The sequence below is a fragment of the Pezoporus wallicus genome, unplaced genomic scaffold (genome assembly GCF_028554395.1).
Source record: "Pezoporus wallicus isolate ANWC-B61680 ecotype Strahan unplaced genomic scaffold, APGP_CSIRO_Pwel_v1 contig_8517, whole genome shotgun sequence".
In the NCBI taxonomy this organism is placed as follows: Eukaryota; Metazoa; Chordata; class Aves; order Psittaciformes; family Psittacidae; genus Pezoporus; species Pezoporus wallicus.
In genome coordinates this window covers 612607-630100 of record NW_026635263.1, presented here as the reverse complement: position 1 = coordinate 630100, position 17494 = coordinate 612607, and the positions used below count along the sequence as shown (strand labels likewise).

The following is a 17494-nucleotide window of genomic DNA, read 5'->3' as shown; positions in this document are numbered from 1 at the left end:
TAACAGGAGACTTGTATCTGAGAACACTTAGAGCAACTCATCCTATGTTCTCTAGGGATGGCAGAGTGTACGCTTAAAAATACTGGAGGGCTAATTCAATCTAGAAAGCATTCTCTTGCAAAGAAATAATTCTGGCCAGCATTTACAACAGCTTTCTCACAGTATAGGATGACACAAAGAGTGCAAGGGCACCGTAAGTGCTTGCCACTGTCCTTTTTTATCACACAGACTCTCAAAAGATTGGAATCAGACTTTCCTGGGGGTTATGAATTAGAATAAATGTCAGACTAAAACTAAGAGCAAGTGATGCTTTTCTCCTTGCATTCCTCCAGCTTCATTTCTGTTCAATACTATCACCTACCCCTTAATCCTGTATTTTGCTGTGAGAAAACCAAAGTCTGAAATAGGTTGTTTACTAATTAAATAGTACTAAGAAAAACAAACAACAGAGCCCTGTGGGGAAGCCAGAGGCTGAGATCAGCTGCCTGTAAAGAAAGCCCCAGAAAACCTGAAACCAAGTTTCTTCTGTGAAATCATTTGTTTCTATTTCATGAGCCTTTTTTCAGGAGTTAAGAGCAGTGAGCATGCACTACTACTTCTTTTGTAAGAGAGAAATTATCCCTAGCTCCCTATAATTAACATCCACAAAGCATCAAGTCTGGTCACAGGGTTAAACATGCTAACTAAACAACAACTTTCTTCTACCAGCATTATCTAAAGCAGCTAGACAGGATCCTACGAGGTCCTGTACAAAGCCCACTCTCCAAGACCTGCTCTGAGAACAAATCAAGCAGCCTCTTTGATCCTGCTACCCTTGGAGACCAACAGAAAATTTAACTTCATGAGATGAAATAAGAGAATTGGTATAATGGAAATTAAACTGTATCTTTTCAGACATTTTCCTAACAGTATTGTTGAGCTGGAAAGCTATTCTCTGGCGCCTTAGAGATTTCCATGACACACAGAAGGGTTCCAGTTACAATCTTTGTAACTTGTGAAGCTGCAACTTCCATCAGTACTAATATATTGCTGTGTTCCTTTAGAGGGTAATGTCACTTCCAAGCATTTAACAGTGCCCTGTGGACCATATTTTATTGGACAGAGCACAGGATGCCTCAGGAGTCATGTCTCTACACAGCAATTACACATCTGTGCTGATTATACAGGATCAACACAGAAGAAAGAAGTTACACCACTCAATCCACACAAATATATACTACTGAGATGTTACCGTATTGCTTAGACATCACCTGATTACCGGCACCTTGCAGGCTAAAGCTAGCAAATTGCATTTGCAATATTCCTAGGATAACTGTGCCTGCACAGTCAAAAGGGAAAACAAGTTCTGGCTTCCCACAGTAATCAAGTAACAAAGTTGTAGCAATAAACCTATTTTTTCCTCAGAAATTACTTCTGTTTGATCTGCAATGAAGTCCCAGCACCTAACAGGATTCTTTTAGAGTTCTTTAACTGCTGATGGATCAGAACATGGTTTCTGAGTTACAAATAACCCTGTTATTAGCCTGCTGGTTCAGCTATAACAAGCACACTAGTATACTTACTGAATCAGGTGTGTGAGAATAACTGAGGTTAAGGTTCTACACACTTATGTGCATCTGTTATGGTGTTTTATAAAATACATGGAGGCAAGAAAACAACATATATTTGGGATGAGTTAAGCATGTTTTGGCAAGAAGAGCATTTTTGTGAGCTTTTGTATTAACATGAATCTCCCAGCCTCCCTTGAGTACCAGCATAGTCCACATTGATTTAAATCTTCATTTTGTAGCAGGTCTCCTGTTGGTGGAGTCTAGTTTGAGGCAAACATTGTTTAGCACAAGGGATCCTCTTCAGAAAATCCCACGTATGTTTGAAAACACTTTGCAACTTCCACATGGGAATAAAATTGCAGATTAATTTGGTTTGTGTAGATAAGACAATGGATATTTATTTGGTTGTAGTCCCAGATGTCAACAGAATGATGGAAGAGCTTTCTCTCAAACTAAGAGAGCTTAGGTTGGTTGTGGAAGAGGAGCAAGTGGATTTTTAAAGTGATCGAGTGCATCTGTAGCATTCTTTGTTCTCTTCCCCATTTCTGTCCACCTCTTGCTCTGTGTCTCAGGTCTCAAAGTACTTGTAAATCTGGGCAACATACTGCATCACGCTCTGCCAGTCTGGGCGGTCTGTGTACATCATCTCACTGAGTTCCTGCACAGGACAGACACATTGTCAAAACCCACTCAAGCACCATTACTGGGAACAACACAAGGTCCTTTGAGTAGCTGTGACTGTTGTTGACCACTACTACTACCATTCCACAGCTGCTTAAAGCCACATACAGTATAAAAGCCCATGGGAATGACTACTGGCCTAGAGCATTTCTGAAGCTCATTAAAAAAGTATTTAAATAGCCATATACATTTTACATTCTGAAAAGATTTTTTCCATCTGCAATCAAAGATCACTTCCTTATTTAAATTGCTGCGTCTTTAAATGTCTTTGGTTCTGTATTTACCTTATGGACCCCAAAATATTTTTTCTTTCATATTAAACTGATCTCTTCCTTTTCATCATATTGTTGATTTTGGAAGAGGCTTTTTAAACAGCTTCACACACTAATTATCCTGTTTCTTAAAACACTAAACCAAAAGGAAATTGTCTAACAGGCAAGTCTGCTCATGAAAACAGGAATCTTCTGGAACTGGCTTCCAAGAGGAAGACATAATCAATCCTTTTATTTCAATACTAGATGATCTCCAGAAGTTCCTTCAAATTATATTAATTCTATGACTCTTCTTGCTATGGACTTCCAGAGATGGTGCCGCTGCCTTCCCTATCACTATGAACATTTTCAGTGCAAGCTGGCTGGCCCCGTGGCAACATAGGCTCTGTAACAGTGCATGGAGTATATCTTTCCTTGCTAAAAGAAGGTTACTCACCAGGCTGGGTTTGATGCCTACACTTTCAGCAGCTTGAAATGCTAACAGCAGGTTTCTCTTCTGTAAAACAAAAGTTCAAAGGGTTACCATCAAAGTATGACTCCTGAACTCTACCTTTATCTGGTTAATCAGTAAGTTTAAATGAGCAGGTATATTTGAAAATCACTAGATTCAGTACTTTCACATAGATATTTTTTTGTATTAGTCAGGTATACTCACAAAACAGTTCTTTGTCTTTGAATAGCTCATCTACTTTTGCTCAAGCTACAGCCCTGTTTTGGACAAATAGGTTATTGTGAAACTGATTACAACTGGGCGAAAAAAGCCTCTAAGGTTCTGTCTTTATTATGAGTGAAAGTTTTCTGAAGAGGTGTTAACTAATATACGAGATTCCTGTATATAGTATAATTCTTATTGTAGTACTAGTTGTCTGAAGTAGATCCAGGTTCTTCCTCTTTGTGAGGGTCTTAACATACATGCAATGTGCTGACATGGTCAGACTTTTAAATGTCCAAGTAGCAAAATGAATGATCTGCCTGCCTACTGATCCAGCACTTTTAAAGTGTGCTGTTAATTCAGGAGTCCAGAAATGCCTTAGCGTTTCCAAAGGGATGCTGTCTTCAGGTTTATCTGCAGCACTCACTGAATTCCAGTGACTTGTCACTAACTCTTTAACTATTAGTCCCTGCATTTCTCTTTGAGAGCTCACTGTTGGTTTCCTTTCCCTTTTCATCCAGTCAGTTTGCTCTGTAGGTTCTCAGATGACACTTGGCTCCTACTGCTGCTCCCACCTATTTATTTTGCATCAGTCAAGATCTTGCAACACTGTGTCTCCACAACATACCCAGCAAAATGGATAATATTTACCATGAATTCTACAAACCGTGTAGGAGCAGGTACAACAAAACTTACTTTATCCTGGCTGTTGAGCTCCTGGTAAGGAATATGTGCAGGCAAGTATGTGTGCAGGAGAGCGCAGAAGGCCAGCCCATCGCTCCAACTGCTGCTGAAGTTGGTAATATCAATGTTCTGTAAGAGAAAACATGAACTTTTCTGAGCAGTGCTATGCAACAACAAAATCTCCCAACAATACTTTTATGCACTCATTAACCAAAACCTCAGAGTATTAAAGGAACACAGGTTTACATTTTCCATTCTCCCCTTCTTTTTTAAGTAAAGTAGAAAGATACCCTATAGGATGGCAAGTTCCAAAGTCTTGGATAAGGGATTATTAAGGAGTTAAATGTTTTTCACAGTGGATGGATTTGTAGAACAATGAGGCAGTGAATCAGCATATTTTGACCACCATTGTCCTTCTGATACTACACATCAACACACTTTAATGAGAACATGTAATTATGACTTATCCCCTTATCAAAAGTTGTATCAAACTGATGAAATACTAACATAGTCCTCAAGCCCTAAATAAAGAATGTGCTTCTGTGTACATGAGAGGGAGGCTTAAATGTGGCAACAGCAATGGCTGAATGGGCAGCTCTCTGAGCTGGGCATTGGAAGAGATGCATTCCAAGAGATGTGCCCAGCTGGCAGTCATTTGTGTGAATGCATGTCTGCATTCCTATATTCTTTATCAATGCAGCATCTTTCATCTGCATATCACAGAACACTTAACAAAATGCAGATAAAGAACAGGAAGTTTGAGACACAGAATTTAATCATCTCTCCTAATTCATAAAATGAGCTGTAAGTACTTAGGAGAGAAGAGGACTTTCCTGATGCTCAATCTCTTACTACCACAGTCACTGACAAATAAATGTGGCTGTGTCACTGGTAACAAGTACAATAACAAGATCCTTATGGAACAGAAACAGACAAAAACCTTGTATCTTGTCTTCACACATTTCCATCAAGGCTGAGTTTGCTCAAGGAAGCAATGTTTCAGGGAGCATGGATATATTAATAAACAGCCAGCTGAAATCCCAGAGCTGAGCTAGAAAAACCTCCAACTTGCCTGTAGCAACATTCCCAGCTCCAACAGGAGAGCAGTGAAAAAGAAATGCTTTGAAAGAAATAGTCTAATATGGTTATGAGTTTAAATGGTGAAAATGCACCTTCCTTCCCCTTGGTGCTAGATGGTAGGATTCTTCTTTGTCACATAACTTATTACAAGGATGCACTCAGGTGCACAGAAGAAACCCAGTTTCCCTGCTCATGACAACTTAAGTCTAGAACTTGCCATGTTCAACAGGTGGATTAGAGCGATTACAGAAACCGGTACTTTAAACTCTGCCCATCTGTGAAGAACTCTTTTCAAATGCAAACATCACTAGAGGTTCTGCAGGGATTCTGTTGCGAGGCACAGTTGTAGTTAAACACACGTTTGTGGCCCAGGTCTGGTCCTGTGAACAAGGTGACCTTTCTGCTGCTCTTGTTTGCACTGACTCGCCATACCAGCACACTAAGGAATTCTCATGGCTAAGTTTTGCTTCTGTTGTAGCAGCTGTAACTCCAAATGCCAGCTAAAAACAAATCAGTGAGCTAAGTGATAGTCCTTAGAAAAGTAAGAGCTCCTGGAGCACTGAAGGCTCCAGGACGTGATGGTACTGCACCACCTCATGCTATGGCAGGTTTGGAGCTACCCTTCCTGCATGCTCAACTTCAACTCAGACTCTTTGCCACTTTATTTTCTTTCTTTAGCTACTTTCCAGTTTCTTTCAAGATTCCCCAAAAGAGAAAGCTTTTACGGCATCTCTCATGTAACAGCTAATGCAGACACACTCAAACCCAGACAGGAAGTATTTTAGCATATACTTGTCATGGTGCTTCACTGTCCAGCCTGGACTTTGCCCAGTCAGACAGGATTTTAGATCAGTAATAGATGTCCATAACCAAACATGACTCAAATTGAAGCAGTACAGAATATTTCAGTTTAAAATACTTCGGCTGTAATAAATCTACCAGTGTAATGGGCTCAGAAAGCAGGCCATCAGCAGCAGACATTACCACACTGCACCAGCCACCACAATGGGTTTTGTTCTATTAACATCTGTCAGCGGGGATAAAAGAAAAGCAACACAGTGGCTGAATACCATCACAAGAAGAAAGCACTTTTCTCTGAAAGCTGTCTTGGCTTTGCCTCATCCATAAAGTCGCATCATGGAAGTCCAACTTTGGGTTATGGAATTTGATAAAGCTGGATGACTCTTTTCTTGATGCTTCAGATAAACAAGTTACTATTTACCAATCTGCAGTTAGTGGGAAAGGATCAACTGCCAAATTACAGAAGTGTTTTTACTGAGGCCAGTTTATTTTAATCAGCAAATAGCTGACCATCAAATGCCAACATTCTCATTTTATATTGTATGGGAGAAATGGAAAGTGGAGGTTGTGTGTGTCCCCCCGCCAAAGGCCACGGAAACAGGAATGAACAAAGCCTTAGTTAAGCAATAGGACTAGACAAAAAGGCAGTCATGTTTGTGTGGGAACATAATATCCAACTCTCATTTTCATGATGTTATTATAGAGCAATGCAAGATACAAACCTGTTCTTTCCTACAGTATTTCACCAGCCCATCATCAGTTTGGTAATTTTACTCATCTTTGCAGTTTTAACTACACCTAAAACTCTCCTCTTCCTCCTACCTAACAATACCCAGAGATAAGAAGTGCTAAGGCCATTGATAAAATCAGAACTAGGTCCAAAAATCCACACATCTCCAACAGCATTGTCCAGCCAACAGAGAACATTAACTCAAATCTGAATTTTTATCCTAAATGCAAACCCCAAATGAATGTTGCAAGGTTCAGCTCAACTGTTAATAGTACAACAAACACTTAGACATACTCAAAACCACTCAGTTGCCATTTTCACATCCAACAAGCATCAGTGAATTGAGGCTTTTTCCTCTGAACAAATGCATTTCCGTTTCATATATGGCATGAACCCGTGTCTGGCATTTCATCTTGGATTCTGTGTTAACTACTTTTCAGTCTGGGATATAAGGACATGGTAAATGAAAAGCGATCTGTGGTTTGCTGCAATGTGACTTCACTTGTAATACCTCCCCACTACGCCACACCAAGAGAGGAATTAAATCAAAATAGAGGCACTCTGATTTCTCAGATCTCTGGCTCTGTTGAGGCCAGGAAAAAAAGAAGGAAAACAAGGAAAACAATTTAGGGAATGAACACCTTGGAAACTATTCACTCGTCTTGATTATTTTGGCAGGGGAACCTGTCTCAGTTTTTCTGCCACACCTCTCTTCCTCAACACAGTCCATAAACATGTGGGAGCTATTTGTGTACACGCTGGTTGTTAACATACAATTCCAAGCTGCAGGATGGAGAGTTCGGTGATTTCTGTCTCCCAGTGCGCTTACAGCAGAACCCCCATGCTGAGCTCTGAAAAACTGCATGCAGTTTCATATGGGGAGAACTAGAAGTTAATCCGCATAGGATGGCACCCTTCAGGAGGAAGATGCACCATCAGTGTGTATGCAGAATCAACATAGGGAGAAATATGAAAATGGAATAGGGACTGCAGATCAAACTGAGCTGTTGTGCTGGTTAGGCAGGGTGAAAAACCTGCCATCTTATGGTCACTGTGCCTCATGGTCACTAATGCCCCAAGGTCTATCTTTAGCACAACATTGTGCATCCACAATGCTAAAGGCATCTGAACCAGAGATTAATCCCTGGCCCACAGGTTAAGGGGTGCCAAGTAGCTCAGGCCTGCAGTGCTCTGGGTTACTAACTTCCTTTGGAGCTGACATACCGTATCCATGTCACACTGCACTTGACCTGGATCTCTTCCATGGTGCTGCTAAGAAATTAATTGTGAAAGTGGGGTGATGTAGTTGAAAAACCTTGACAGAAAGTGAGTCAGGCCAGAAGAGGGATGTTTTTGTGACATGAGCACACAACCATCCTTGCATACCCTGCGTGGAGTGGCAAAAAGGATCATAGAAAGACGTGAGGGTACAAAGTTTGCCGGGATAATGGCGCTGTGTAGAGAACAGGTGTCAAGGCTAAACTATTTCCAGTGTAGTTCCCAGGCTTCTTGTGAGTGAAAACAGCTCATTCACTTAAAATGAAAGCTCATGAGTGAACTACTGTGCATGCACTGGGATCTAGTGAACTACTGTGCATGCACTTAATATTAAGAGGGATCCAGAAGCACACCAGGGAGCATGGTTATCTGAAAGTACTTAAGTACCCAGTGAGGCTCATTTCTATGAATACTGAAGTACCTGACATTAAGCAAAGAAAAAAAAGAAACCAGGATTGGTATTTAGAGAACAAGTGTATTATCTATGATATTAGTGGCATGCCAAGCCTAAAAGACACTACAGACACCTGCAAGCCATTAACCTCAGCCCACCCCAGGAACAGGACCTTTGTTCATAGATAACAGCTCGCTATGAGAGCCACACTAAAGACACACAGGGAAAAGTGTGTGATCTGTTCTCACTAAAAACAAATTTGTTTTGTTTTGAAAGGATGGGAGCACCACCCCATTAGACTTCACTAGCTCTTTGACTCCAAGTCTTCAGTAAAAAGCAACAATGACATCATATGCTCTTCATTACAGCCTGAGGATGTTAAAATACTGACACAAGATATTCCCACTACGCTGTTACTGAGCCCACAGCAATGGCTTTGAGTCATAATTTTGTCTATAAGACAGAATTATAAATTATAGACATGAATCAGCTTGAAGGTAGCCTGGAACTCTGTGGAAGAAAGCCTGCAGTATATGACCTTAGCATCATTCTTACCATCCTCCCTCCTCAGCACACAACATAGCCCCCTGCCTCTCAGAAGTCATTGGTATAGCACACCAGAACATGTGCCAGAGTCGTTTATTACTGAGGTTCAACCCATACAGAACATAAACTTCAGTACTGAAGACAGAACTAGTTAGAATAAGCATATTGGATACACCTAAGGAAATGGCTTTGTTTCTAATGGCAGCTCCCCCTTAACTGGCTCAGCTTTCTCCAATCCGTCCTGCTTATCACTAACCAGAGACCCACATCTCCACAGAGCAAACGTCTCACAGCTCAGTATTTTTACATGGTTATATTTAGACACAGGTATCTGATCAGGACCCTCCTTTTCGTAAGCCACATCTCTGCAAATCTAAACTCTGACCTTACTAATGTAAAATCTGATCAAGGTACCTTGAAAGGCAATTTCCACCTACCCAGTGTTATCAACAGCTGCATGAAACTGCAAATCTAATCTGATTCATTACACCTTAATTGTTTGGGAATATGTCAGCAGCCTTCAGCCAAAGAGATTCTATCAAAGGAAGCACACAGGCTCTGAGCTCTGGATAGGCAAGTTCTAAACACCACCTCCTAAGAAGCAATACAAGTGAAGAAGGGCTCCCTCTTAGCATGAACTAACCTCCTGAGCAAACAAGATGTGCCAGTTCATCTAAAATGCTCCAGCAAAGCCATGAAACATCTGGGCAATCTATTGGAAATACAGGCGATTAGAAGTGTGGTCAGGTCCAGTTAACACAGATGAAAGGCATGAATGCCAAAAATTAAAGACTGCCTGGATTCTTCTGTAATTACAGGGTGCACCCAGATGACTTGGACAATTGCACACAGCTATTTTCAGTGGGTAGCTGCAAGCCTAAAGTGATTTGCATATCACATTTCATCAATCTACTACCAGGAACCTTTCTGAATTCCCTTACAAATCTTTTCCTTTTAAATGGAATACAGAAAATAATGCCTCTTGATTAAAAAAAAAAATAAAATCCAGAATAACTTGTGGAACAGCAATACTGTGTATTGTATAGAGATTAAGTGGCTAGCCAACATTGGGAAAGAAGCCAAATGACCTTCTATCCTCCAGGCTGTATTAATATCCCTAGTTCAAATGGTTCAGGCAGCTGCAGTCTCCATAAGAATTGTTTCAACCTTTCTTTGAAACTTTGAGGTTTTGTCCCCATCATCCATATTTCTAATTCTACCAGCCACGTCAGGAAGTCACGCATCTTACTGCTGATTACACATGTACAACACAACATAGCTCACGTACAAAATACTCTGTGAAAAGGCTGTTGAATTATGGAATTACAGCACAGTGAAACGATAAGGAATTGGTGCCAGCTCTTTAAAGGTTATTCTATTTTCTATATTCCTTTTCATAAAGAAACGCCATTTCCCATCACACTCTGTGGTTCTGTTTGCTCCCTGCTCCAACTGCTGCCACAGGTGTTTGCCTTGGGTTTACCATTTATCATCTGCTCAGCTCTTTCTTCATGAGGTATTGAGGGGGTTCCTGACCTCCACAAAGTAGGTTCTGGTATTTTGATTACAAAAGAGATGTGCTGCTGCTATACTTACAGGATTGGGTGAGATGGTTTAGTGTGAGGTGCCCCTGCCCATGGCAGGGGGGTTGGAACTTGATGATCTTAAGGTCCTTTCCAACCCTAACTATTCTATGATACTATGATTCTATCAAATGAGAGATATTTAAGGTCATATGTGATAAAATAATTGTGACCTCCTATTTCCTCTGCGTACAAGGTAAGAACCAGTTACTACTGATACTGAAATCATCCCTGTAACTATACATATCAGTAACCTCCCTAATGAGCCAAATTGCATCCAGTCATGCCCATCAGATCCACTGCTCCCAGCACTGTGTGGACTGGCAAACATTTCACTGCACTTTGCCCACGTTTTTGGCGTTTCATTGGCATATTTATATATAAAGATTTCACTTTTTAAAAATTAAAAACAAATTATGGTGAAGAAGGGTTAAGAGTAGTTGCTGGCACAATGAACATAACACACAGTGAATGTATTTGATGCATTCCTAGCAAATAGCATGAGTTGGTTTGAATGCAGATTACCCCATGACAACAGCCTCATTACTAAAAGTCACATACCTGAAAGCCTCACAAGGCATTGTACATATGAGGTAATGGTGACAAAAGATACATATCAAATGTGACTGGTACTTGTGTAATTTACACCACTGCCACAGTGAGTGGGCAAACAAGTGTTAGTTATATCTAGAGAGGCAGAGCATTACACAGCAACACCATGAAAAGTAAGTTCTCCTCATTATAATAATCACATTAGGTATTGATGAGTTCTTATTTTTGCTATGCACCTTTTTTCTGCTCTTCAGGATGAATTATACCTGTTATGCTCACCTGCTGAAAGACAACTCCCTGCTTGCTACACAACTAACACTTCCATCAATTTTCTCACCAGCTCATAAATGACACCACTGCTGAATGCCATAGAGAAGAAACAGACCGAGCTGTGTTCCTTCATTCCCAAGGCTGCAAGAGTGAAGATGCAGCAGCATAGCTCCAAGGATCACACAGATACTCTGGGGAAGGAGAGAGGAAGCAAGGGGGAGGAAGTAGCTCCCTTCTGTGTCCAAGCCAGCAGCACTGCTACTTCCTGGCTGGAGCCCTGGTGCAGAATTGCTAATGACCACACTGACTGCTCCCACAGCTATTTCTAATTATCTGTATGGAGAGTTCAGAGATTAGCCATGTCCTGGAATTCCTGGCCAGAGAGGTAGGCTGCAGCCTGCAGCAGGCTCACAGGAAAGGATGGGAGCAAGGTGGGGAGAGAGGTCTCAACAGCAAAAGATACTCATGGAACTGGCAAGCAGGGCTCAGCTCTCTCCCAGTTCAACTCACAGCTTGGAGCTGTTCCAGCTGGTGACCAATCAATTCAGTGTTTTTACTGATTGTCATTGCATCCAGGCAACACAAGGAAAGTGTCTTGGACTTTGGGATGGATAGAATGTAAATGCTATTTTTAAAATTACCCAGCAGGATAGAAAGTTACGCATGAGAGCACTGCATGGGCGTTCATTTTATCCCTCCAATCCAGAGACTTGGATTTGTTTACAGGATAAAGCCCTTTATGTGAAAAAAGGTAGAGCTTGGCTTAAGTTATTTGGCTGCAGTGGAGAGGCACGTTTATGCACTGGCATCACTGTGAAGGGGGCTTGCACACTGGTAATCAACATGATTATTCCAAACATGCCATAATTTGGCTGCTGTATTTATTTTGCAGCCCCAACCCTGGATGCAGCTGGGACATACTGAGAAACTGCATGTACACATTCAGCTATAATAGGCTTTACTTAGAAAAATAAAACGTTTATTCTGGCCAAAACTGGACCCATATTTTCATTAATTAAAAACTTTCAAGTCTGTGCTTTTCATCAAAGGATCTTTCCAAATATTACTGAAACTCATCATCATCCAGTGATAGGATACGATGATCTATGTTTTAACAGCTGGGGAAATCAAGGCAATGGTAATATGCAAGACTGACAAGGTCACAAAGATGGTCCAAAGCAGACTTGGAAACAAAATTCCTGACCAACTTACTGTCAATTTTTATTTAAACACAGGATAATCCCTTCCTATCTCAATAGCTATTACCCAAGACTCCCTAAAGCTTTTGCATAGATTGGAAAAAGTATCTCTGAAGTCAACAACCTCCTCTTTGGCAAAAATCAGAGAAGCACAAAGAAAGCCAGAAATTTCACCCATTTCTCAGAAACTCACAGAATGTCTTAACTTCCTGGGAAAAACCCCATTGCACATATACCCTACTTCTAAATGTCAAAATGCTACAAGTACTGTGGATGCAGAGCTCTTAGGAAGCAACGTGGACCCTCCTGCAACAGAAGGGATATGCTTCGCATGTGGTGCTTTGGGGAAAGTTTCATTGTCCACCAGAGAACTTTGTTGCGTTAATGGTATTGGTAAATATTAAGACACACAGCTTTTTCTTGCTCACCCAGCAGGCTCTGGCCATCAGCCTCTAATGTGAAGCACACAGGCTGGTGTGGCAGAAGGGAAACCTTAAGAGTGCTCCCCAGAAGACAGTCTGCCCTGAATGCTGCTTAGACTGCATGTATGGCTGCCATTTAAATCTGGAGGGGGGTGTTCAGTGTTTTTCTTCACCTGCATCACAAACTGGGATGTTTTGCTGTTGATCACAGTTCTTTGGGAATCCAGCCTTTCCACGCTGCACATGAACTGTGACTAACGGCTGATGGGATTTACCTCCTATCCTTGCTGCTTGGAAGACCTCAGTTGGAAAGGCGGCCAGAAAACCGCTTCAGTGTTACTGCTGAATTATGGAATGCCGCTGCTTACCTAGTTCTCCAACTAGCTAAATATTTAGATAGAAACCTGGTTAATGTTGATATACAGACAGAGATTACAATTTTGAAACACTGAGTTTTACACTACTTGTTGACACAAACAAGTAAATGTAGAAAGTAATGTAGAAAAGGATAAGAGAATCACTCTCATACCCAAGTGCACATCTTCTGACTAAGAAACAACTGATTTTTGTTTTTTTTTTCCTTCTATTTTTTTAGGACAGTGCACAGCTGTGCTGGGATTCTCAAGGCTTTAAAACTAAGCTCCAGTATATTAGTGTCAAAGGAAGTGTCTAACCAACTGTTTTACAAGCCAAGACCCAGGGGCAGACGTTGGGAGGACTGATCCTGGGTTTTGTCCCATTCAGCTCTTTGTGTTTTTAATGGAATTCCCAACCTGAGCACTAACCCTGAGGACTGTGGTAGCATTTGCAAAGTCCCTATTCACCCTCTGTGATCCAAGACAGTGCATGACTGAAGTGTACGTGAGGCAAAGTGCTTGGTCAAGACTTAAAGACTGAGACAGTAGTTGCTTAAGAAGAAAGATAACGTCAACTACCCACACTAATGACGTGCAAAGAAATAACTGACTTCTTCTTTCTAAATATAACCCTTAGTTTCCAGAATAAGGAAGAAACCAAACGTGTACATGTTAATGTACAACTGGCCATGAAGGAGCTTTTGAGCTCCCATAAAGCAGGTCCCCACTGTTTGCAGCCCCAGGAATATGCCTGTTTAATGCATCAGCAGTCAAAAAATGGTCATCCTGGCTGGCTGTCCACACAGCAGAGTCCACCTCCCTAAGGAGAACGCGATGGCCCCATGATCACTTGACCAAAGGGAATATGTTGTGTCCTCATCAGCCTATCTGCATTTGTACATCTTTGGGCCACACTTAATCTATGCTGGACCTCATCCAGCCAGCAAATGAAGCAAAAAATATGAGAAAAAGCAGGGGATAATATCACGGAATAGGGCTTGAGAACAAAGAGGGTATGGAGGAAATACTGTCTAGCACAGAAAGAAAAGGAATGCAAATTCCTGTGAGAAAAATAAAGCCACAAATTCATAAACAAAAAGCTAGTATTAGTCTGAGTTTAAACTGAAAACAAAAGGGTAAAAAGCATCATATTACATCCACTGCCAAACCACTAGTCAACCAGTCTCTTGCTATAATTACTTGACAAACAGCAAACACTGCAACTGCCTTTTCCCCCCCTCAGCTTTTGCATCTTTGCTACCTGAAGCACGCAGCACTAAGCAGAGGCACCAACTTTTACATAGTCTGCTATACTAGCTTTACTCTTCTTGCAGTAAAAGCATTCAGAATTACATTTAAGGACTTTTAGGTTATGTTTGGAAGCAATTTGTTTCCAATTGCTATCTCTCAAGGCTTGAATAAGCATAATAGTGGGCATACTTCAGGGTAGGGTTTTTTCCTTCTTTTTGAACAGCTAAGGCACTATACAGGAATGGGACTTCTATTAAAATACACAGTAAAGACAAAAGTTGAAGTATTCAGACTCCCCTTAATGCCAGTCTGTATTTCTGGAAACTATGGAGGCGGCAGTGTCCATCGGGATACTTCATCAATGCCCTAAAACTACCTGTGATTCTGTGAAAAGGAAGCTTCAAATAACAAATCACAACTTTTGAGGCAAACATTCAGAATTGCTGGGCATACAGATATTTGTATTTTGCTAATTCAGACTAAACAATACAATGTCAGAGAGTGTCACCTAAAAATAGTTCCTACAAACTCCTAAGCATGCTTTCTAAAACTGCACAGAGTTCCTGGGACCTACTGCAGAGTCCAATAGCTCCGAATAAGGCATGGAAACAAATAAATAATTTTCTTCTAGCTTTGCTCATATTTACTAGTGTTTTATGCAGGATAATGAAAAGGAATTCTTTTCCCCAGGAACTACTTGCACAACATGAAAGCTACATAAAAACCGCTCTGGTTAGCAGTTCCCCATGCTCTTGAGATTCCTCCAGATGATAAAAAATTCACTCCAAGGCTGGCCCTGCAAATGCCAATAAGATTAATACCAACTTATCAGCCATCTGATGTTGGTGCCAGTGCTAGTAGGGAGCATTGCTTCTTTTCCTGAAGATGTCTGCTGCCTTCCCTCCATAAACCAGTGTACTGATGTTGTCAGGAGTCACAGAGATGACAGAATTCAATGGCTTCAATGCACAGGTCAGGAATATGAAATATAAAAGTCTTCAGAGCTATAGCTGCTATTTCCCTTTGACAGTTCTAGAACATTCTTTGTCCCATTCTATTTAGCATTCCTCTACTTAAGACAACTGCACAGCCAGTTTTACTATAAGAGATAGTAGTTCTTCAACAAGTGGATCCCAAATGGGTCCTGTTAAACCAAACACAACTGATAGAAAGAATAATGATGATTGTGCATTGGAGAAAAGTGTTGGTCTCAAGTTCTCTTTTCCTCTGTGCTGTAGGTGATGTGCAGAGGTTGGAAATATCACAGAAATAGTTGTTTTAAGCAAAACATATTCACTAACATGGTAGCAATTCCCTCCCCTCTCTGGAGAGGGTATATGTGGCAGAAACAACAATCCTCAGTTCTAATGATCATGGGTTAAGTGCCTCTTGATGTTCCGTGTTTTCACAATACATCTGTGGATAGCAATAGACTTAATCTAGAGAGGTTTGGCCCCTTGACAAATGGTCTCCACAGAGAGCAAACAGAACCAGGGCACTTAAATAACATTACAGTCACTAATGATATGATTATGGAAGGTGATAATGCAACAAGAATGACTCTCAGCAGCTTCCAGGAGTTACGACTCACAGGAAAAGAGTCTATTAGAAAAGAGGCACCCAATTTCTACTTCACACTGTTGCTATGATGTATGATCTTTTTAAATAGATGGAAGAAAAACCCACAAGACAACAGAGAAAAAGCTATTTTAACATAAATAACTTGTTCTCAGCAGGCTTTGTGGTTTAAAGGACTTGTGGTAATTGAGTTCCAGAGCCACAAAAGCTGTTCTCAGATCTGGTCATCTCATCACCCTACATTATACACCATGATGTCAACAAATACAGAGAAGCAGAAGGAACAGTCTATGCATATCTGGCAAAAGATATCATGTGCCAGGTCACAATTCTTATAGGGAACCATACATTAGATTAAGATTGGGTTTTTTTAAGTGGGAGATTTTCCTGAAAGAAAGTTTTGCACAAAGCCACTGAACCCAAAGTCTTATTTCACTACAATTCCTCTTACTGCAGAGAATTTTTTAGCACCTCCCCTGCACAGTTATTCAAAACGGATGGCCAAAACGCCAGATAACAGTCATTTAGGCACTGAATTAAAACTGAAATCAATACCACTGATTATGCCACAGTTTATGCAATCCCACTTTCATATTCTTTTCTCACAGTCATTAAACTGAACTTCCACTTCATTTTCATTCTAGTGATTCACATTCTAAATAGTTACTCTCGCTTCTGCATTCACATCTTTTAGGTATCAACTCACTGTTTAAACGGGGATCTTAGAAATGACACAGCACATCAGAAAAGCATCGATGCTTTCAGGTTTTCACTCAGTTACTGTCAATTCACGCAATTTCTTTTTTTTAAAAACACAAAAAATCCCCTGCAGGCCACCAATAATGTGTGCTGCATTTCCCTCAACTCCCTCCAGCGTCCCTCTCTTGTTTTATTAGATTGCCTCCTGGGGAACATGCTGAAGTTCAAAGCCAGGGAATGTTCCCACTGCAGTCAATGAAAGGACTTGATTACAGTTGGACTTGATGATCCTTAAGGTCTTTTTTAGCCTAAATGATTCTATAATATATGTCAGGAGCAGGATGTCAATTTCTATCTATAGGATAAGCCTTGTATGGATTAAAGCATTTAAAAAGCTGGGCCTTGTGTGCTGGTCCCTAGGTCTTATCCCCAGATACCTTCCTAGGTCACTAATCCAGCTTTCTTCAAGGAATCTGGGACACTGGTAGTAGCTGCTACTGAGAATATCAGTTATTCTAATCCATTTTGTTCATACTATTTAATGAAATCTGGTATCTTCATAATTTAAACAAAGGAATCTCCCTCTTCCTCACCAGCTCAGATCAGGAACTGTTACTAAACCTTAAAGGCAGTACATTTGGACACTGAAAAAAAGAAGTTAAGCAGCCAAGCAGCAAGTCTTATTCTCTCATTCTACTATGTCACAGAGCTGAGAACAGTTTGTGTCCAAAGCTATGTGTGGTTCTGGGCTTCATGATCGAACATGACAGAGAGATTATATTGGGATTTGCACAGATGATGCCTCACAGACAGTGGTATTATTGACGGAAAAGAAGTTATGCACATCACTGGGCTCCTTCTCAGTGGAGTTCATTACCTCATTCCCACCATTGCAGTGGAAGGAAGGCAGGAAGGA

The 17494-nt window shown here is 40.8% G+C and overlaps 1 protein-coding gene across 4 annotated transcripts in view; it reads right to left on the bottom strand.

Moving 5' to 3' along the window:
• Nucleotides 1-1917: 1917 nt before the first annotated feature.
• Nucleotides 1918-17494, bottom strand: part of SPECC1 (sperm antigen with calponin homology and coiled-coil domains 1) — a 79528-nt gene continuing 63951 nt past the window's right edge. For all 4 annotated transcript variants that reach the window (XM_057415266.1, XM_057415257.1, XM_057415273.1 and 1 more), the window contains 3 exons: nucleotides 3852-3968; nucleotides 2940-2999; nucleotides 1918-2208 (listed from right to left, as the gene is read on the bottom strand). In XM_057415266.1, coding sequence (XP_057271249.1) covers nucleotides 2119-2208; nucleotides 2940-2999; nucleotides 3852-3968 — 267 coding nt within the window. In that variant the 3' untranslated portion in view covers nucleotides 1918-2118. The remainder of the gene's footprint in view (nucleotides 2209-2939; nucleotides 3000-3851; nucleotides 3969-17494) is intronic.